Source organism: Pungitius pungitius, chromosome 1 (genome assembly GCF_949316345.1).
Source record: "Pungitius pungitius chromosome 1, fPunPun2.1, whole genome shotgun sequence".
NCBI classification, from domain to species: Eukaryota; Metazoa; Chordata; class Actinopteri; order Perciformes; family Gasterosteidae; genus Pungitius; species Pungitius pungitius.
The window spans coordinates 20,656,359-20,679,514 of NC_084900.1; the positions used below are offsets into that span (position 1 = coordinate 20,656,359).

At 41.9% G+C, this 23,156-nt stretch overlaps 2 protein-coding genes across 2 annotated transcripts; both read right to left on the reverse strand.

The window, feature by feature from the left end:
- Positions 1–10,504: 10,504 nt before the first annotated feature.
- On the reverse strand, positions 10,505–16,118 carry igf3 (insulin-like growth factor 3). Its single transcript, XM_062563049.1, has 4 exons — positions 15,762–16,118; positions 14,816–14,960; positions 12,620–12,798; positions 10,505–11,878 (listed from the first exon to the last, which is right to left on the reverse strand). The coding sequence occupies exons 1-4, from the start codon at positions 15,795–15,797 to the stop codon at positions 11,651–11,653; spliced, it is 588 nt and encodes a 195-aa protein (XP_062419033.1). The 5' UTR covers positions 15,798–16,118; the 3' UTR covers positions 10,505–11,650.
- Positions 16,119–16,450: 332 nt separating this feature from the next.
- si:dkeyp-110g5.4 (uncharacterized protein LOC561637 homolog) lies at positions 16,451–22,031 on the reverse strand. The gene is made up of 4 exons (XM_037457667.2): positions 21,694–22,031; positions 20,412–20,990; positions 20,089–20,223; positions 16,451–18,420 (listed from the first exon to the last, which is right to left on the reverse strand). The coding sequence occupies exons 2-4, from the start codon at positions 20,982–20,984 to the stop codon at positions 17,956–17,958; spliced, it is 1,173 nt and encodes a 390-aa protein (XP_037313564.1). The 5' UTR covers positions 20,985–20,990; positions 21,694–22,031; the 3' UTR covers positions 16,451–17,955.
- Positions 22,032–23,156: the final 1,125 nt, after the last annotated feature.

Below are 23,156 nucleotides of genomic sequence, written 5' to 3' on the forward strand. Positions count from 1 at the left end.
ATTGGACGGCTGAGCCTGTGTCCCCCGGAGTCACTGGCTGGATCTCCTGTGCCCTGCCAGAGCCGTTTCCCAGAATCACCAAGGTCAACGTTCGCAAATCCCTAACGGAAGGTGCCCGATCCAGCAGCTGACGGCGGAACAATATTGTGGAGAAGCGTAATGAAGGAGCAGAGTGGCGCCCTGGAAACCCTGGTCCTGGCTGAGAAAAACCCGGATCTAATTTCAGTCTGGACTGAACCTTAATAGGTTTTTACGCTGGATCGAATCATCCCTCGGGTTTTATTGTCTCCTGGCTTTTTACTTGATGTTGTTTTAATATCTTAAACCTAACTTAAATAGAAATAAATTATTATTTTGATACATATATATTTTGTCTGGTCGTTTTCTCGCTGTGTTGGTGTGGCCCGGGAATCTAGTTCTATTTAAAAGTAGCCAGCTTCTTTCCGGACAAAGAAGAGAATAGGGGGGTTACATTCATTTAGTAAATCAGCGTCAATTTTGAGTTAAATGGACCTTAAGGCAGCGCTTGCTGAGGGCAGCTGTTCTCCTTTGTTGGGCCTCAGATAGTGTGGAGGTACTGCCATATGGTTAGATTTAATAAAGAAACCCAATAGTTTAGTAATTTACAAAGCTAGTTTTGTAAATTTTGTATTTGTATTAACGTATAACATACTCAAGAATTCACATAACTAGAAAACATATTCAAACAAAGCGTACTGTCAATGACTAGAAGCATTCTGTGTGAATGTGAGTCTTACCATATCACCATACCATGTTCAATACATCAAAACCAGACTGACTCAAAAGCACACTTTGTACACATATTTGAAAGTTGTCATAGATAGTACGAACACATCATCTCCTCTGATAAGCCTGATAAGTAGGTCACACTAGCCATATAATCTCAAACGTTCAGTATGTTACCAGACCGCCTGCCTGATGCCACCTCGCTGTTAGATGCTGTGATAGTAAAGACGCCAGTAGATTAGTCTCACAGATTATTATTAGAGTTTTAATATTGAGATGTAACATCTGTACTGGTTTACATTTGGCGTAAGGTTGAGGTGCATGGTACTGAAACAAAGAAAAGGAAGACTAACCTGAGTGCTTGGTGTTTTATGCTCATCTACTGGGGATTTGCACTACTTATTGTACATGACGTTACACTGCCTAGTCCGTACAGTTCTTGTGCCTTTAAAGAGTTATGTAATAACTCCTCCATCTACACTGGAGCATTGTTTCATAGCACATTATCTTCAATACCACAACTCTCTTTGGGCATCAACACTGAAGACTGGAAGGAGGACAATCCTCCAGAATGATTACTGCTACGGTCACAGACATTGTGGGGAGCATGAATGTCCATGTCACATTGCTGTGGAGGGGAGGGCTCCTGTCATTGTGAGGTGATAGTGGACAGACTGGATGAGGACGTCACTCAGAAGAGCCACACAGTCTGGAGTGTATTGCGCTACCCTTCTCAATGAGAGGCCCCCCGGGGCCACCGACACCAGGGGAAAGGAAAGCATCAGTTGTTTCAGGAAATACACCAAGACATTGTCTGTTTCACTTCAAGTGAGGGCTTCCCCTGTAGGCTGTACTATAGCTCTACAGTATGTCAGACGGGAGAGAGGGGAGAAAGTGGGATGGTGGATGGATAGTTCAACGAAACATTGGAGATCAATCTGGAAGTACATTATAGCTACGTGTACTACTATCACACTGTGTTAGCATGTTACTCATAAATACTGAGGTAAAACAACACATGGTTTGACCCTAATTTTAAGAATTTCTAACCAAAGCTGATGTCTTTCCCTAAACCTAACCATGTTGCGTTAGTGACTAACATACCAAACCCACACCAGTCTTGCCACATCCTAAAAGTTAAAAGTCCTAAAAGTTTTTTAAGTTTTAGTAAATTAAGACATAGAGAGAGGAAGTAGTTCTACTGCTTTATTCAAATGGGCATTTATCCATGGTGTGTATCACACTACCTTCTGGGTATGAGAACATCATTCTGAGAGTGAAACACCACCTGTGATGGAAGATATTCCCTCATGTATTTATGTGAGCGTCATGTCAGCCCTTATTGGCTCCCTCTTCAGTCATGTACTGCTTTGCTTCTCCCTTCCTATTTCTTTCTGCCACTACATGACTCTGCGATGACGTATGGGATCAAGCCTTCTAGGCAGCGTTTTTGTGAATGATTATCGGGTTAAGACAAGTGGCTTATGACAAGTTGAGAGAGCTTGCTTATTCTGGTAAGGACAAGCCTCAGAGGAAGAGTCCTTTCATTTTCGTCTGCACGCATTGGTTATGTAAGGAGCAGATAAAAGAAAGGTCAAATTACTTGATTGACAAATGCTGAATAAAAACACATGTTTCTGTGGATGAATCACTCTCCTCCGGTCGCTATCAATAATCACTGTGTTTACATCCTTAATAATCTTAACATTGTCCCCAAACACTTATCAAAATCTACTTGTCTCTCATTGTCATATTCACTCAAACACTGTGCAACACAACAAAAGGATGAACAGCTTAATAAGTAAAGTGAAGTACTCATCCATGTTGTGCAAGTCTAAGAAATGTAGTGATGAATGTTACCTGCAGCTAGAGACCACAGAGGATTTAATAAGGTCAGATATTTAAATATAGTTTGGTTACTGAATACAAATGATATGGCAATTAAAGGAAGAAACAGCCACTAATATTCGAAATTCACTTTAAACATCTCAAAAACATTTCAAATTAAAATGTATTTTGTGTATTCTAAATTTAAATTTTGTTAACCCTATGGGGACCAGCGTTTTGGCCTCTGCTCCCAAAATGGTGTGTAATAACTCTGGAAATACTTTGTCTATTTGTACAATTTCTTTTTGCGCTATAATGTGTGACAATCAGTTTAAATGTTACTGTTGAAAACAATATATCAATATTACACACAAAAAAAAATTAAATGTTGAGATTCGCCTCAAAAAGGTCCTAAACAAGCCTATAATCCCATAAAATATGGAGATACTAAAACAACATCTACGTGATAGCTCAGTGTGTGGACAGGACACATGTAAAGAGTTGACTTGATAGAGCAAGGATCAACTACTCTATAGAAGTAGACCAACACATCAGACCAACGGCTGCCTCAGATTCTTGATTCTTTTATAAGTCGAGTTCAGATGATTTGGGTCATTCCACCACCATCGTTTAATCAGCCTGAATACGCCTCATTTGCATACAATCCTGGGCTAGGGTTAACAACCAATCTTGGCGCGCTCACATGAAGTTCTGTCTGCTAGTTAACGGGTAACAAGGGCTCATTGCAAAAACCCCGGATTAAGACCCATTTAGGATTTTTTCTCTTCCATGGCTTGATGGCGTTTGTACTGGATGTTCGGCATGCTTTGCCTGAGCAAAATAATACTTATTTCACCGTAATTGTCGCGTTGTTCTTGTGTTGTATTTTAAAGTGCTTGGATGCTTATTGTAGCCAAGGCTAACTAAGGCTTGCTCTGAGCATGATTAAACTAGCTGTGCTTGGAGAAATTTCTATTTTTTTTGCTGCAATGGTTTGGTGGATAACTTCGGTAGGCTTTGTCTGAAAACAAAAACTATACCACTAGAATCAGGGCAATCTTCTGATGCTATTTCATGTGCTATTTTCAATAATAGCATTTGTTTTTAACGGACCGAAAAAGTTGTACACCACTGTACGCACAATTTCTGGACACATTTTTATAGTATTTTTATTTTACCAATATTACCACAGTTAAAGTTGTGTTTGGAGTGGTTTGTCGCTTATTGTAGCCAGGATTCTAATGCATCCAAACACATCAAGCATTCATCTCTGTGTTCATGATGAGAGCTCGGTCTGACCCGGCCCTCACGATCCTGGGGATCAAAAAGGGAAAAGAAACTCAACCTTCCAGTTTTAAAACTATGACGGGCCGTTGATGCTTTCACATCCAGGGTGCTTCAGTGGTCCAGGGCTAGCTGTTTGCCCGGAGGTTCGTCTTTGTGTTTGCAGCTGCTCTGCTGAAGATACAAACCTGCTGATAGGACAGCAAGAAAAGAAAGATAAGCATTCAGATCCTCCTGCAACCTTGACATAAATACCTCAGTGAACTCCTGCAGTTGGCAGGTGGACAGCCTATTCACTAAATCGTGTGTCTGCGACGTGGGACAACTGTCTTTGGACAAAGGGCTGTGAGGGTCCAGTGTTTCTGTTGCTACCTCCACTGACGTTTGTCAGAGGTGTCAGCTTGATGGGTTTACCAAACAGAAGTAATAACACTTCACTACTTTACATTTGACTTTCATCTAATGCACTGAACATGACATGAATTACTTAATATATCTTAATATATGTAAGTAATTAGCCAAGATAAACTTTACCGGTTGCTAAATTAGAAAGTCGTTTTAGAAAAAATTTACATTCAGGTGTTGCCATTTTGGAAGCACAAGTATGCTGCCCCCAAGCCACAGTAAACCACCACTAAGTTAATAAAATGGTGATATTAGTACACAATCAACCCAATAGGGGCTCCCAGTCTAAGGGCCCCTAAAATAGTGCTACACCCCTGCAGAAAATCAGAAAACTTGTGAGAATATATTATTGGACATTTGTAACAGTCATAAATGTAAACGTTGGGCCTGACAACAGCCAACAGATGGCCATGAGAGAGTGGGGCGTTTATTAGAATCACTCTGCATGGGAAGAGTTGGGAGTAAATATCAGTATCTGGTGGTGACGCAGGAAGCCACAAGGAGAAAGCTCTCCCCTCCCGCCTTATCAAGCCGACAGTGAGCAGCTGTTACTGTGTTCTGGTGACAAAAGGCCAGAAGCACCTTGTTGGCTGAGAGCCTGTCATGTTTGAATCAGATAAAACCCAGAGGTGTCAGTGAGGTCACCTGCTTGACACATTATTATTAAACAACTTGTTTCTATTCTATGAAATGCTGCATGCTTTTCTGAACCATCAATGCTCTTCTGAATGTTACATTATTTAGTACGGTAATGTAACGTTACTGTTTTATAAGTCATAATTATAATACTGATAATCACAGCAACGTTGCTGGGAAAAATTGAACCTTTCCCCACAAAAACCTCCTCTTGGAATGATCATAATGCTAAGTTAGCTTTTGAGTCAACTGTAACCCAGCCTCTATATATGGGTGGCTGTGGGTGAGTGGGGAGCAGGCCGTCCTCCAATCAGAGGGTTGGCTGTTTGATCCCAGGACCGGCTAACCTGCATGTCAATGTGTCCTTGGGATAGACAGTTAACCCCAGCATTGCTTGTAGCTGTGACTACAGTGTGTGAATGTTAGTTACTGATTGACAGGTGCCACTGTGTATGGTAGGTCCTGTGATCAGTGTATGAATGGGTGTGAATGATGTCATTAAAGCGCTTTGAGTGGTCGGAGGACTAGAAAAGTATTTGATCCTTGACTGGGTTATAGCGAACATGTTGTCTTCCTTTTGGAAGACAACAAACATCAGCTTTGATTACCGATCGACTATTGGCTCATTTTTATTTTGTTCTCCACAAATACTGTCAAGTTCACAAAGCAACAAATGCTCTCCAGTGCAACAGGGTAACCAAAAAAGGTGAGGGAAGAGATAACAACCAATTCAGGGAATTATGGAATGAAACCTTTGTGATTCCTAAGTCAAAACCATTTTAGTTTCGAGTCATTTCAAGTCCTTTTATTATAGTGGGGACGGGGAACCCTGGGTGATAGTGCGCTACCTCACAGACCTAGACTACGTAGGGAAGGGTAATGATGGATCGACTGTGATTGTGTTATAGTACTTTAAAACCGACGTTGACATAGTGTTGGTGAGGATTTCCATCGGAGTCTGAATCCGGGTTCCAAAATCCCGATTTTTGTAAGCATGAACGAGCTGTCTCGTTGATACGGTAAAATGCACTGCAGTGATTGGATGTCGTGCAGGCAGCGCGCGCTCTCTGCATACAGGTGGCGCACATTTTTTTGACAGATGCAGATAAACAGAAAAACATGTTTTCCCCCAGTTTTCATGGGAAGTAGCAAGTATTTTCGAGTCAAAAGGCTAGAGTCCAAGTGAAGTCACGAGTCATCGATGTTAAAGTCCAAGTCGAGTTGCAAGTCTTTGTACGTTTTGTCGAGTCGAGTCTGAAGTCATCAAATTCATGACTCGAGTCTGACTCGAGTCCAAGTCACATGACTCGAGTCCACACTTCTGGTGTGTATTATGCATTAAACATGAGCTTTTAAATGTGACCTGCTCTGGACTCTGTCTTTGGAAAAGGCAGGTATTTGAAAATACTCACCATCTGTCCCCTTTTATGATGCTGCCTGATGAAGCAGCTGAGGCAGCCCACTAACCCAAAATCCAACCAATATCCTGTCCTAAATCACAGCTCTGGGCCGGCTTTGGCCAGCTTGTCGGCAGGGCTGTCAGACTCCAGCTTGGGATATGAGTCAACTTCTTACAGGAAACAACAACCCTCTCAATCAATTTCTGGGATTTGTATTGAAAGATGCTGTCTCTCAAAAACGCAGTTAGCATTGCCCTGATGACAGCCGTTCAGAGGCAATAGAATTGTCTCACTTCAAAATCACACGCAAGTGTGTGATTTGGATTACCCAGAGAAATTAAGTTACATTTGGTTTCTTTGTCAACACTGACAATATGTTGAGAATATGTCTGTGTGAGCTCGCAGAGAGCACCAGAGTGACCACGACCCACTGGTTAGGTTCCAATCATTCTGAAAAATGGGCTACAAACACAGAATTCTAAACTAACTTGTTGTTGCTCCACTTTCAATTCCATAGTTTGTTTTCCCTGAAATATATTTTATTTTTGTATTGTTTTTGTTTGGGAAAAGTGTTATAGTTTTAATGTTGTTATTTTATGTTGTTAATGTTATTTAGTATTAATAAATACTAGTTAATCAAATAATGTGTTTGTCCTTGTCTGGGCTGTTAACAACACAATTGTGACTACCGTAAATACTCAAATAAAGACCCGGGATTAGTGGCCGGGCTTCAGATAGTAGCCGGGGGCGTGGTCGATACGGACAAATAAAGGCCGGGCTCCAAATACAGGCCAGGGGTAAAGATTTAAAAAAAAAAAGTAAAAGTAAAGAATATACTGCTGAAGGTAACATGAGAGCCCCTGCCCGCCACCTGCTCGTGAACTGGGTAGTCGCTGCCTGGGAAGCTGGACAAGGACATGATCCGAAAGTCCGTCAAAGTTTGTGGACTGACACTGAAAGATGACAGGAGTGAAGATGATCTCATCGATTCTAGATTCAAGACCCGGAGCGTGCGTCAAGCTAAAGGAGCGAGCACCCAAAACACCTTGGGCGTCGGCTTGTAGCCATGTCCAATAATAATGGGGCTTTAACTCTTCTTCATGCCATCAGTGTGTCAACGTATGAAGAAATACATAAAAGAACATATAATGTTCACCCTGAACCAAAACGTTTGCTTGCCACTGACAATATACAACTTTATTATAACTATACAAATCAGCTAAATCCTATAGGCTCGGTTGGCCGAGTGTGTAGCGCAGTTACTTAGTGGCACAATGTTATTTGTGTGACACAGTTCGGATCCCGGTTGTGGCGGACTTTTAATAAATGTTCTTTTATGTATTTCTTCAAACGTGGCAGTGACATGGTGCTCACTTATACAATCGTAATCGCTGCAATGGATATGGGATGCATTTTTGAACATTTTCAGCACAATATGTTTGCAAATGTGTGACGACTCAAATGACGGAGGCAAACACCTGCCTGCCGGGGGAAAACAAACACGCACCCGTAGCCAAACCAGTAGTTCAAAAACCAGAACTGAAAAATGGGTTCTCGTTTCAGACTTTATGAGCAAATACAGTATCCCTTTGAGATAAATTCTAAAGCCTCGCATTAAGACGTACATCCCTTTATGTAAGACTCTGCGCTACTTGCAGGTCGCTGTGTTGTGCCAGAGCCTCAATAAAGTTTACCCATGGTCATTAAGACTCATTTAACGTTACGTGGACTTTGAATGCCGCTTAATACCCAACTGAGATCGGCTTGTGCCGCTCAGAAAAAGGATCCTTCCACCGACCACTTTGCGCACTCTGCGCTACTGCGGTTATTCCTGCATGTCCTGTCGGGTTTATGCATCTGCACGCTCTGCTAAAGCCGCTGCCGCTGCCCCCCCCCCACTACGATACAGCGGCTCATGTGCCTCTTCAAGCGAGTTCCTGGATTCGAAACTCCGCCAATCACTAATAACAGCTTGCCGAAGGATCTCAGCATCAATTAATTCAAAACTAGAAGAAGACGCGTATTCTGAGCGGCTGTACGCTCTCGTTTAACTTCCACTTAGTTCATGTCCAATACAGTCTGTTAATGTACAAATGTGAGCTGTCTATTACTGAATCTTACAGACACAAACCACACTGATGGCATAAAGAAGAGTTAAAGCCCCGTTATTATTGGACATGGCTACAATCCGAAGCCGAAGGTGTTTTGGGTGCTCGCTCCTTTAGCTTGACGCACGCTCCTGATCTTGAATCTAGAATCGATTGCTCTTCCTTAGTGTCCCGGATGTTGGTGTCTCAAGGTTGACATTTTTTGGGTTGAATATTGTAACCGTCATTTCTTTTGCGGCTGAATATTTTAAGTTTTTTTTTAGGTAGAATTTTTTTGCGGTGTTTTAATGTTGAAAAACATTCAGGTACATAATGTCAATGCATAAATATTCAGTGCTAGAAATTCAATCACCTTTTTACTTCAACCCCCGATGGGACAGATTTACTTCCATACGCACACAAGTAGCCCAGGATGAGGAGAACGACGAGGAGGACTATGGGGCACCGTTTGTAAAATGTTGCACGTTCTAAAATCCTGCGCAGTTTTCGTACATTTAGCGTTATCATATGAATAAAAAAAGCCGCAATATTCACATGTCACTTTTTCAAACATTTAGAGACAAAATCATGTGAATACATGCAACAACTTTTCCAAGTACAATGTTTGGCAGTAACACAAAGTTGTTAAATAATAAATGTTAAATGTAAATGTAAATGCTAAATCTAAATGTAAATGTTAAATCTAAATATCGTTCCCCCCGCCCTGTCGAACGGAACATCGCCGAGCATCCGCGTCTGTCAAACGGACGGTCCGGCCCCCGTTGATCGGACCATCTGCGGCCGTTCGAGATGGTCCGATCGACGGGGTGGGAAACGGCCGCGGTGCGCGGTACCCCTGCTCTATAGCAAGAGCTAATTCATACGGACTTGCCATCTTGGCTTGCTGCATGAATTACCGTAAGTATTGTAATTGTCAGTCGTCATGTCTGACCTTTAAACTCAACATTTAGATTTACATTTGGATTTACATTTAGATTTAACATTTAGATTTAACATTTACATTTAGATTTAACATTTACATTTAACATTTAGATTTACATTCAAAATTTACATTTAACATTTACATTTACATTTACATTTAACATTTACATTTAGATTTAACATTTACATTTAGATTTAACATTTACATTTAGCATTTACATTTAGATTTAACATTTATTATTTAACAATTTTGTGTTACTGCCAAACATTGTACTTGGAAAAGTTGTTGCATGTATTTACATGATTTTGTCTCTAAATGTTTGAAAAAGTGACATGTGAATATTGTCCTGCTTTTTTTATTCATATGATAACGCTAAATGTACGAAAACTGCGCAGGATTTTAGAACGTGCAACATTTTACAAACGGCGCCCCATAGAGGACTGCAAATAAAGCGCTATACGCGATAAACTTAAGACTGACACTTTGGTTTATTACTGATTCATTTCTAAATGGTTAGTCTCCAGAAAGTTGATTAGCTATAGGTCTACCGGTATCATTCTACCGGTATCGGTAAATGGTTGCAGGAAGTGCTGAACGCATATGCAATGAATGATATTAGCCTTCTGTAATTATGCCCATTATTTTATCTAAATAATACAATTCTATAACAGAAGATATCGGTAAGTAAGAAATAAAGGCCTGCCCCTAATACAAGCCTGCCCCAAATACAGGCCGGTGCGCTGTGCAGCAGGGCCGGGTCTAGGCAGGGGCAAGAGGGGGCCTGGCCCCCTCAAATAAATGTTGTGCCCCCTCAAACTAAATCTACTAAGCACATAAACTAAGCACAATGCCCCCTCAAGATTTGTGGCTGCCCCCTTATACATGCCTGTCTAGACCCGGCCTTGCTGTGCAGCCTATGTAAATAAAAGCCCCGGCCAGCGAGCATCTGTTGAAAAGATGTGATTTTGAATACCAGTGGTAAACTACATCTACAAATGTAGACTTTGTTTATTTTTAAACCTCTAAAATGATGTTATAGCACAAGTAGAGGTCAAAATATTACCGTATTAAAGTACCCATCTGCTTTAAGTGAAACGTCACCAGAGGAAGGGCACGATCAAACTGCAAATGCTGGTTCTCGTGCAAATCAAGGCATAACATCACAACGCATTTTACGGTTTTAAAATTTATTATAATTGTATGTTTTCGTGGTGAAATAAATAATACAAAGCACACAAATAAACCTATACATTTTACCTTAAAGGGAAAAATTAGTAAAACTGACATCTATCAGACCCATTCAATGCGAAAACTTCTTTGGTACTGAAAGTCTGGCATGAAAACCCAAAAATTTAGTCAAAAGTGCTGGAACACAGGCTTAGCACCAGATAACACATTTCACATACCAGAACCAGAACCCGCTTCATTTGCAACTTTTCAGGTCTCACATATGTGTCATACATATAAAAGGTATCTTAATTAAAACAATATAGTTATCTAACATCACAGTAATGTTTAGCTCTGTGAGAAATGAAACAAAATGAAGAACATCCAAGCCAACGCATTTCCATCTGATCTCACCCATGAAGCTCTTTTTCGCAAGCAGTTGGATGTAAAAAGCCGGTGAACTTGACCAAACAGTTAGGAGATGAGCTGATGAACAGCGTGGAGGACAACAAACAGCACTCCAAAGCAATTTGGCTGTTATCTAACACTTGCAACAACCCTCATAATCCATTTATTTGAATGATAACTACTGGTTTGACTGGCTACTGGTCACAGTGGATACACCACCTCACCAACGTTCTGCAAGGTAGAGTCCGATTGAGCAGGCTTTCAGTCATTCACTTTTATGACGCCCTCTCAATAGTACTCATTGGACCTTACGTTTGTCACACTAACACAAGTTTGGCTACATAATGTTAGACGCCTGGTTAAACCCAAACCCCAATATCTTCCCCACCACTATTCAGGTGATTTTGTTGCTAAATGGGTTCTGCACTGCAAGGCCTTGAACAGGCCCACATGTGTGTATACTATTGGTGCCTAAGATTTGGAGGAAAAAAGGAAAACTAATGAAAATCCACAGCCCGTCATAGTTGCTCTCCGTTTGTTTGGAGCATAGCAGCCTTTTACAAACACCATCTCCCACAAGCCCATGTGTGCAGTGGGTTAAACATCACCCAAGGATTTCTTCCTGGAGGTTACCCGGCAACTCTTTGTTTCCCACCAAATCAGTTTGTAATCCCCAGAGTCAGTACCAGTCTTTCGAACTGGGCTGGTTCCAAACCCGTATCTAATATTTAGCTTTCTCATGAGGTCTAAAATGAAGATTCATCGGCCACTATTCTTTGAAGGAGACTCATAGAGGCCGAGGGAAGCCCGCCTGTTGTGCTCATCGTTCCATTCCTCCTGCGAGAAGATGCGACTTTGCTTTTACGTCGGAGGGAAGGCTGTGTTTTCTTTCGGTAAGCCTCTCTCTTTGGACTGCCGGGAGCTCCCAGGTGCTCAGTGAGTCTTTTCTGAAACACTGCTTGGAACTGCTGAGTCTGCAATATAAAAGATAGGAATACAGAGTTGATTCAAGGCCACGATGCTGGTGAACTGGGCCCTTTGAGGGGGCTACGTTAGGGTTTACCACACCAACTTTATTCTGTTGGTTTTCTTGCTTTACCCATTGAAGTCATCGTTGATTTGGATTTGGAAAAAATGTTTCCTGTGCTGTTTGTTGCTTTAATTTGATGGCTTTCTATTCTATGATAGATCTGTAAACAAATGAACGGGCTCCTGTCACATTTGGCCTCTCTTTGTTTAAAGTGTGTGTGTTTATGACGGTTGGGTCTGGGTAGGATTTCAATGTGTCTGTTAAAATCGACCCCAGACTTTGGCCCTGATGAGATCCTCTACCTCCTTGGACTTAATAAGTCATTAATAATGAGTAATAATTTACTAAATCAACATCCTGCTCTATTGAAAAAGACTTATAAATTAAAGATTGAGACCATAAACTCATGCTAACAATGTTTGCTGAGGAAATAAATCCACAAAGAAGTAGTAGAGCCCCCTGATGGACATGAGAAGTAATCCAAGTATAGGGCACTTCGATCTGGAAGTTTCCTTCTGACATCCTTGATGGAAATGGATGTTATCAAAACACCAGTCAGTACATGTCATTATGGGACCAGGTTTGTAGATTTAGATAACGTGATGACCTCTAATACAGCTCCAGTCCCTACTCAGGACGCTTGACAGCCCTGCTAAAACTGACACTCAATCATTAGAGGTCATACCGCGTCTAGCAGTGTGCTGGTAGGGGTGGCCGTGGTTTTGGTTGGGAGAGCTGTCGTCTTCGGCCTGCTCTTACAGTACATCTCCAGAAGCTGAAGTTCACAGCCAGCCGACTGACAGCACTGGTCCACTATCCCTTTCCCCCTGGGCCGAGAGCCATACCCAGACCACGAACCTTTACCTGCCGAGGGAGAGACAAATGTCAAACATTAGATTCTTGTTGGTATATAGATATTTCTTGACTTCAAAAAGGCTGCGAACTGTATGTATTCTAAGGTATTTCTAGCCCAAATATGCACTTTAGGAAACCTTTTTCTAGAGAAGAGACATTTGGACCAACAGGGCTTGCTCGATGTGCTCCTGTAGGGGACATGCTCAGTCAATTTAATGACAATCCATTATTGCATTTACTACATATGAAACTACACAGTTTAAGGTCCGGATAGCTGCAGTAAAGCATGGTTTAAGATGTTTTCAAAAAGCATCCTGGCTTATCCTTTTGGGAGCCATGATTATGAAAGATCACTTCATGTCCATCTGGATGGCCGTAAAATACCATCAGACAGAAAAAAGAGCTGATGAACTGCCACTATTTTGGTTCAATGGAAAATATTTCGCCAACTATTCAGAAACTACTGGAAGAATTGGCGTGAAATGTAAACGAGTCCCAGACAAAGGATTCCCATAGTTGAATCTGATTGGTACAGTCCTGTCCGTTATAGACTGTCCAATGGGTGTGTTTTTCTCATTGCGTCCCCTTTGTTTAAGATGAACGTATCTACCGTGAAATAGTATAAACAACTAAATGATTTATTAGCCTTAAGGAAATTTTATTGAAAGAACAATCTCAAGTACCAAAATAAGACTACTGTATATCATGATTTATGAGAGAAACTTGCAATTCGTCTTCTAAAATTAGATATTACGCTTATGTTTCATAACCACCCATTTCCTAACCTGCAATGGGCCCGTTAGATGGAAGCGTTACCTAGCCGACTATTTGTCAACATGCGTCAACGTGAGCATTGTAGCGTAAGCAAGTTGGCATTCAAAGCCCTAGCTAGCATTTCTGAAATATTTGGTTATGAAGGAGAAAATTTCAGTCTCAATTGTGTTTCTCCGTCTGCCACTGGCCTCACCTTTTCTTTTTTATTTCTGTGAACGCGGCGCTGCTCTCAGATAACAAGTGTTGGAAAAACAAAGCTATCGCACACTGAGGCACAGTGTTCTGGTGAGTGCGTTGCCATTTTGGTGGATTGCTACCGGTCTGATAGTGTGAGGAGTAAAGTGGCCTTGGTCACAATAGAACAAAAGGTAATCAAGTGAAAGGTCATGTGGGTACAATTCGGTGTGCAGTATGAGAGATTATACTTTCATTTAAAAAAGGTTATTATTAAATCCTGAAACCTGCCTCAATATATACCGTCCAACGTGGAAGGACCAATTTGGTGAGCTCATCTACAATCTACATGTCACACATGCTGTATGTAATCTAGCGATGGACAACTATTGGATTACACAGTGGATCCTAATGGGGACCAGGATAAAAGACCAATCAATAGATATAACATTGCATTAAAGTTCTGTCCAGTTGGCTGCATTGTTGTGGCTGGTCTTTATGTCAATAAATGAACAGGCTGTTATTGTAGAGCTGATAACTTGCTCCCAGTTACTGCAGTGTCTTCTCTTAGGCACGATGACCATGGTCATATCTGTTATACACCTCTGTTAGTGTAAGTGCTACCACAAAGTGGAGAAAAGCCTTGATATCACTTGTGCTATTATCTTTTTTTAAATTAGACAATAGAATCATGTGCAATTCTGTCATGATACGACAGAATCTATCAATTCATAATTTCAGCCTCAGTTATGGTTGTGAATATTTTTTCTCCTTCCATACATTTATAGAGCACACAAAACCCATACTATAAGGCTTATTGGGACATAATGCATAAGTGCTTGTTTCATACGTGCAATCAGAGGATGCTAAGATAAAAGACAGTTGAATAGAAGTAGGGATGACATAATGTGAGAAAATCCAAAGCAGGTCTCAGCTGGTCGTCATCATACAACATGCCAGCTTCAACGTTGAGAGGTGCTGTGGACCTACTGACTTACTGAGGGGTTTCCAGTCTTTGTACATCCCATAGCAAGTGAGACCAGATGCGAACGCAAGTGGATAACAGGGGTGTACTTACCTAAATAGATTCCACGGTCCCCACACACAAATATGAGGTCGCTGAGGAGATCCGTGCCGCAGCGGAGTCTTGCTGCCTCCGAGGACAAAGGCCAGCCGGCTAGACTCATGGTGGAGTAGAACATGCACAGTTGAACACATAAGACCTGGAGAGGAGAGGGGGAGCTTTCAATAGCAGCTGTGACCCAGCTCCCAATGCAAACACACAGGGACCCTAAGGCAGACACTACACTATTTGTGATGTTTAAGGGGGAGACACGACCCAAACACGTGAGGTGATGTCATTTTCCATCATTTCAAAAAGAATGAAATAAAAACAACATTAACATCACATTGATAGTAGACAATAAAAACACATAAAACAAATAAACATTATTGAGACCTGCTGAACAGATACATCTTTTGGAATAAAGCGTTTAAAAGACTGTTTTAGGTCAAAGGAAGACTTCTGGGCTGTTTAAATAGTTCTAGAGGGATAACATGCTGCTACTTCTGGACCGATTTCCACATATAAGACTTTAGGGATTTTGACAAGAAGCAGTTAGCTAAATGAATATAATGGAGTACTATCAATCTATTCTTTAGCATCGAATGCTGAAAACTAACACAAGCCTTTGTAGTCATTGAATGCAGCAGGTTGGTGAGGACTTTGACCCCATCCAGCCATCACACCGCTGTCAAGCTGTTCATTGCGTTATGATTATGAATCATATACTTTTGTAAATCAAGTACATTTGCCAAAAGCTAGGCGTAGAGATGTCAATATAGACATTTGAAAGCTGTACAACATAAGTCATTTTACCAAAGTTGGAATACCTCAAATCGATTGTACATCTTTCCAAGAGTTCTTTCCTTTTAGGGAAATGCCAGATTTGGACCAATAAAGACTCCGGTGTCTTCTCTACAGTGAGAAGTAGTTTTGGCACCTGAATGTGTCAAGGTCTTACCTTCAGCATGGCGAGGGGGTGTCGTGAGGAGTCCATCCTGTCAGCCTGGTAAGACTCCAGCAGACCTGCAGTCTTATAGAGAGGCAGCAGGAGGGGCACAGTGGAAGGTTCCTCCCTGCACTCCTCACAAATCTCATCTGGAGCTCCTATCAGATGATTGAACACCCTGTCTCTGTTCCACCGTGTTCCTACTGTGCATGAAACGGGATATTCATCACAGTCACAGACACGATAGACCGTTTTTAGAAAATATCAAGTCTCCCTCTCTTTCTTAGAGTTATATACCGGTAGGTATTTCTATTATTTTGTCCAGCCAATTTCTATCAATGGGTAAAATTGTTTGGTCATCTTTCCACATGGCACGCGTGTTTCCTTAAAGCGCTCTCAGGGCCGCCATACGCGCAAGGCGGCCCTGAGAGCGCTTTAAGGAAATATGCAACAAGACAAAACAAAAGCAAATGAAGACCGTAAACATCTGCGACAACATCTGCATCATGCAGTTAGAATGTTGACTATAACTAACTTCTATTGTTTGGATGACCTGGTGTATTACGTGGCAGCAAAGATCACCTTCTAAATGCTTAGAAAAGGTACTTCATTGCATCCATTCTTATCTCCTTGAGCATAGGACATCATAGAACATCCTTATCGAAAGGACAGAAGATTCTGCCGGTCCAAAACTCATGGCTGCACACCCCCATCAATAGAGTGCTGCATTTATTACGTCATTTCGTCACAGTATACATGACTATGACAAAAGCCCATGAGGTTCTCCCATTGCATTTTAAAAAATTGCAGAACATATTCTCAGTGGCAAACAAACATTTAGGATACTTCCAGATTATTATCTTTTATCATTATTTAAGACACATAAAAGCATCAAATTCAAGATCTCTCCAGTTTGTTTTCATACTGTAACAAAAAAGAAAATTAACTAACTTTGCAACTGTGGAAGCTGAAGAGTAAAGATGCTGACTCATTTCTGGGTTTTAGTACTCCAAACATGTCATCACATAATTCTGTAGCCTCTGTAATGAGGGGACCGAACGGTGTTCTAAGTCCCTCTGAACCCATTCTCTTTGACCTTGATGGAAAACACCACGAGGACAAGGACAGCCTTAAAGGAGAATCATAAGGCAACAACCAGGAGGAAATGATTGACTTCCTGCAAATTGAGTTTGATCAAAAACTCACTGGTGTACGAATGAATTAACGTTTTCTATGCAAAACAGAATCAGACTTCAGAGAAGGCAGTGTTTAACGTCTTCACAATGTATAATCAAACTCATGGCGGGTTCAACACTTCAGGGATCACAGTAAGATGAACATTAACTAGTGAGCAAATGTTCAGAATGGTAACAGCAACAATGGAAGTTAAAGAAAAAGGCGTTCCACAATTTGTTTCTAACCTTTTAGTCTAAGAATGTTTAATACAGCGTTTGGTTGTAAAAGGTAAAAAAACAAGAAAACAAGAAGAGGGTGACGGCAAAACGCTAAACTCAGAGCAACAGTCCACGCAACAACGGGTGATGTCAAAGTGACAGTCCGTGGACCTGATGAAACCCAATTGCGAAGGTCGTGGGTCACAAAACCAGGGCATGTGTCCTATGCAGCAAATGTGAGGGAAGTGTGAGTCCTAGTTTAAAAAGACCTGGTAACATGAACACTGGTATCCTGCTGGAAGACGTTACATGGAGCTGAATCATCTTCTGGGTGCAGCGGGATGCTGGTGTGCATGTGTAAATCTCTTATGGGAGCTTTATGGAACTAAGGCATATTAGTGGGGTAGCAGTGCACTGTTGATACGTGATCTTAACCATCGCAGTGGAAATTTAATTGTATTGATGACAGTTATCAGCCAATACGGAGTAAAAATGCAATGAGCATGTTGTTAATGGTTTCATCGGATAATGTCTAGAATAGAAACAGGAGAACTTCAGGCAATGCTCAGTGAAAACGAGTATTGGCTAAGTGTTCAGAGGTAACCTGGTAAAATGATTTCACAGCAACAAATTGATTTGAGTTGTTTTCACAAACACTATTTCCATGCAAATAGTCTGGATCCTTGTTGATCAGCGCTCTCAACCAAACAACTGGATCTGCTAAATAATAATTAGTACGAGGGGGCATCATTCTTTTGTGCCGATCCATGTTTCATGATCTGCTGCACCACTAACTTCTCAGCAATCCACCATCATGGGGAGGGCAGGTTGTTGAGAGCGGCTACGCCTTGTCTCAGTTTGAGCTTAATGCGAGCGATTTTCTCCTCAGTCTCCAGCTGCTTAAAGTCACACTCCTGCAGCGAGGCGGATGCTGGCGCTTCGCCCCGACACGGTGTCACGCTCTGGCTGCCGCTTTGATCTACAGCGTCGACTGTGTTGTCAGCTTCACCGGCGCTGACCACATGTATGAAATCAGCTTCTTCGTCACCCGTCACCATCTTGCATTCACGGCAGTCGGTGTCGTCGCCCTCCACCTCCTTCTCTGTGGCAGGTGTGTCCTCTGCAGCCCTGTCTCCTTGGTGAGCGCTGCCAGCCGGAGGGCTGTGACGCGCGGTCGTGGTTGAAGACACGTCCCCTCCCTGGTTGGTCCCAGGCTTCTTCTTTTCCCCGTGTGTTGCTTTAAGTGCAGTGTGTTTCTCCTTGGGCCTCAGCAGCTCCTAAAGGACAGACAGGGTAGTATCGCATTCTCACAGTAACGTCACAAACCAAGAAGCGGACGGCTGAGGGATTCTAATAAAAAGGTACAAGGAGGCAAAGGACTGTTGCCACGGAGACAGACATTGTCTGTATTGTTTACCTACTCCCTGACCTTAAAAAAGGTATCAAGTACAGATACCTGGCTCTATTATTTACCGAGTACATCCGCATTCTGTATTGTTAAAAGATCAAACACACCTATAACACAGGGGAAGATGATCGACAGTGGGTATGGAAAGTATTCAAAGCCCTTTACATTTTTTACTTTTTCATTGCAGCCATTTGCTCAAATCAAAAACGTTCATTTTATTTCTCAATAATGTACACTCTGCACCTCATCTTGACAGAAAAACAGAAATGGTCATCAGTATTCAGACCCTTTGATGTGACACAATTTAACTCACTGGTTCTACTCCTTTATTGGAGTCCTGCTGTGTTTAATTAAACTGATTGGACTTGATTAGGAAAGGCACACACCAGTCTATATAAGACCTTCCAGCTCACAGTGCATGTCAGAGCAAACGGGAATCATGAGGTCGAAGGAACTGCCCAAAGAGACAGAATCGTGTCACGGCACAGATCTGGCCACGGTTACAAAAAGAAAAAGAATCCATAATCCTTAAATGGAAGAAGTTTGGGCTGACCAGAACTCTTCGTAAAATATCACATGGTCATAAGGATTCAGACCCTTTGAGCTAGTATACATAAGTCTCCTTGGGAATGATGCAACACACCATAACATTACCTCCACCATGCTTCACTGATGAGGTGATATGCTTTGGATCATGAGCAGTTCCTTTCCTTCTCCATACTCTTCTCTTCCCATCATTCTGGTACAAATTTATATTTGTCTCATCTGTCCATAGGTATTCTTCCAGAACTGTACAGGCCCTTTTAGATGTTTTTTTGGAAAACTCTAATCTGGTCCTCCAATCTGAGACTCGCCAATGGTTTACATCTTGTGGTGAACTCTCTACCCTGGTTTCTTCACCAGGGCAATGATTCTTCTGTCCTTTACCACAGTGGTCTTCCGTGGTGTTTTGGTGTTGCTGAGCTCACCAGTGTGTTCTTTCTTCTTAAGTATGTACCAAACAGTTGATTTGGCCACACCTCATGTGTTTGCTCTTTCTCTGATGGTTTTGTTTGGATTCTTCAGCCTAACGATGGCTTGCTTCACTGATGGTGACAGCTCTTTGGACTTCATATTGAGAGTTGACCGCAACAGATTCCAAACACAAATACCACACCTGAAATGAACTCTAGACCTTTTATGTACTCCTTGTAAATGAAATAACGAGGGAATTACACACACCTGACCTTGGAACAGCTGAGCTACCAGTTGTCCAATTACTTTTGGTCCCTTAAAAACAGGGTAGCCACATTTGAATTTGTTGTAATTCCTGCGCTGTTCCCCTGATTTGGATGTAAATATCCTCAAATTAAAGTGGAAAGTCTGCACTTAAAGCACATCTCATTCTTTTCATTTCATCTTCATTGTTGTGGTGTACAGAGCCAAAATAAGGAAAAATGTGTCAATGTCCAAATATTTATGGACCTCCCTGTATTGTCTCCTGATCTGTTGAATGAAGTCCGTTCTCTCTCCTGATTATTCTTATCACGTCACTCACCTGGTCTGCTGTGGAGTGATTATCTGGTCTACTGAGACAATCCTTTAGCTGTTTTGGGGCGGTGTGGGGAAGAGGCACAGGCAGTTTCTTCCTCAGTGGTTCTGCAGGTTGAAGACAAGTCTGAGGGGACCGGCGCTGCAGGAGGACAGACAAGCCTCAGATGAGTATCTTTCTTTTAACTTTACAGAGAAAAAGCATGCTTCATGAAGAGGGCCATTTCCAAAAAGCATGGTTCAATGAGGCAGACAAACATACGAAGAAGGTTTTACATCCCTCTAGTGTCTGGCTGAGCATCACACATTAGCTAAACAAAATTCTGTTACCTTCTTGAGTATTTTAGTTGATGAATCTGATGTTGAAGGAAGGGAAGACTGGAAAACAAGCGTTTGCTGGAGTGTCTCTGGTGGCCTCCGGCTCTGGTTTGGGTTCCTAATTGACAGGTATACTTGCCCATTGTAGAGGATAACGGCATCTTTGTTCAGCTGTGGCGCATTGCCCCGAGGTGATGGGGAGAAATGACGTGTGTGCTCCAAGACCTTCTTTTCGTGCATGGCGTCATTCAGCGCCTTGTACACCGCATGGTTGGCTGAGACGAAGCTCATTTGGAGGGGCCCTGGATTAGCTCGAAACTCTCTGGCCAGCAGCGAGGACAGGTTTTCCATCGTGTGGTTCCCTGCGTGGGAGGAAAGTTTCTGGCCTTTCCTTCGTATGACTGCAGGACAAATCCATGTGCCTTCTGGAGAGTCTGTGAGCTTCCCAGAACCCTTAGAGGAAGACATGGGGAGGCCCATTCCCCTGATCATGGACTTTGGCAAGCTCCACAGAGGGATCCTTTTCACCTCAGCTTCCACTGGGATGTAGATTTCCAGTTTGCCAAGGAGATCCATGCTCTGCATGTTTCACTGTTGAAACAGAATTTGGGAATAGCTCTTTATTTCTTAGTATTCAGGCCAAACAGTTGTTAAATGTATTTGTTTAATGATGATTCATTTGATTTTTTTAAGTAAGGAGTAGTTTTAAAATATATTATCCCCTATACATGCATAGGATTTGACATTGTTTATGAAATACTGTCAGGATATTGATCACAGACCAGAACCTTTTTCCTCAGTTATATATTCGTATATTACTATTACAATGTACGTTATCATGTGTCATTTGTGATTAATACAATGTGGTCATCTTTGGTAAAATCATGTTCACAATAAAAGAAGGCAAAACTACAATATAGGAGAGCTTGAAACACGGAGGCAGGATTTGGTTTGAGGCGTGTTGACGGTTCCATTAGTGCTGGTGGGGAAATGTGGGGTCCGCTTCCGGGTTTAAAGCAACGGTAATGTCTCTCCATCTAACACCGCATACGAGGCGAGGCCAGCCTTCTAGTGCGTGACGCCCTTCTGCTCCGGGCTTCTACCACAAAACACCGGGAACACGCACGCTGGCATTAGAAACGTGGCGTTATGCCGACGTTAGTTTAAACCACATGGAACATGGAGGCTGCTGATTCCACAACAAATGATTCATTCAAAGATTAAGACAAATGACCTCCAGTAAAAATACCAACCGAACTAAAATAACAAACAGCCCTAATAGAGTTATTCGTACCTTAATACTTCGATCCGGCCGAATTCCTTTGCAGTTTAACTTCACGTCGTAAAAAAGTACTTCCGGCGCCGTTCTCTCCAGTGTAAACGTTTCACCTAAACTATAAACGGCAGGCACATATGCAGAAACGTATCCGCAGTGTTTATTTTAGCACGGACAAAAGTAGTGAGCAAAGTTTTGGAGGAACAATAACAAATCAAGACAATTGCCCATGTTCTAACGTGAAGACTGAAATGCATTTCTTTAGTTCTTACACATTAATCCTGGCCTGTTCCACAATTGGAGTTATGTTAAAATAATCATGCTGTCCAATAAAAACATTGCATTGCAGTGCAGTTGTACTAAGGATCATTAATCAAGGTCAATTGTTAATAAGAATAATGTGATCTAATATCAAATTGCAACACCGCTCTACAGCTGGCTTCTGTTATTCTGAAAGCCCAACACCCGACGGGCAACTCACTTCCGGGAACTAATGCTGCGTTCATACCGAAAGCGAAGCCAATTTTCGGCTCATTCGCGGGGACATGAGTTATCTTCGGCTTTTTTCGTAGTTATCGTTTCCACTATCCACCATGGAAAAAAATAACCTATTTATGCTATTTATTTATTGTGTGAATTGCACACGCCTCGGGACCGCAAATAGTGGGCCCGTTCTCAATATGCGTTCTTGTGTGGGCCCTGGGCCCTTTCTTTGGCCCTTTTTCAATATGCGTTCTTGCAACGTCATCAGTCGCAGCCCGAGTACTGTTCTAATTCTAAAGTCCGCAACGGTTATAATACCCGGATGTGACTCGCCCCGCCCATTATACCGGGCATGCATCGGAGCAGGCTCGTGTGTTCTTGTGAAAGCTAAATATCCCAGAATGCATTTCACCTCAGCAACAGGCAACAACGACAGGGGGAAATAAACAACTTTATGTCGAAGTTTATAAATACTACTTTATTTAAGTAACGTAATGTAATTTTATGACTGAAGTTAGCTGTTAAAGCAACTTTTGTTGTTAAAGCAAATGTTTGTCAACATTCAGCCTTCGTAACAGTCTGCTCCGTGGATGGAGATGTGAGGTGTAGTTAACGGACCGTCAGACCCTCCAGCACCGGGCGGTCAGCTCATCTCAGCCCGCACAGAGGAGCCTGTTTTCGGCGACTCTTCTGTGAAATGCTCCGGCGGTTTTCACGTCTCCGTAGCGGTTATACATGATATTTAACTGTACTATAACGAGTCTTCATAAGTTTTAATGTGGTGTCAGAGACTGATGTTGTTCACCGGTTACGTCTGTTTGAGGACAGAGTTTAGATTCTAACTTCACGTTTAAATGTAACTTTAACGTGTCTGTATCCACAGAGTGCAGCTTGTTTATTGTCCATCATTGTGCATTAAAACTAACGATGTTTTAATTAAAGGACATGAGGAGACCGTCATCGAGACTCTAAATCGGCAGCAGAACTTCAGCTTCAAA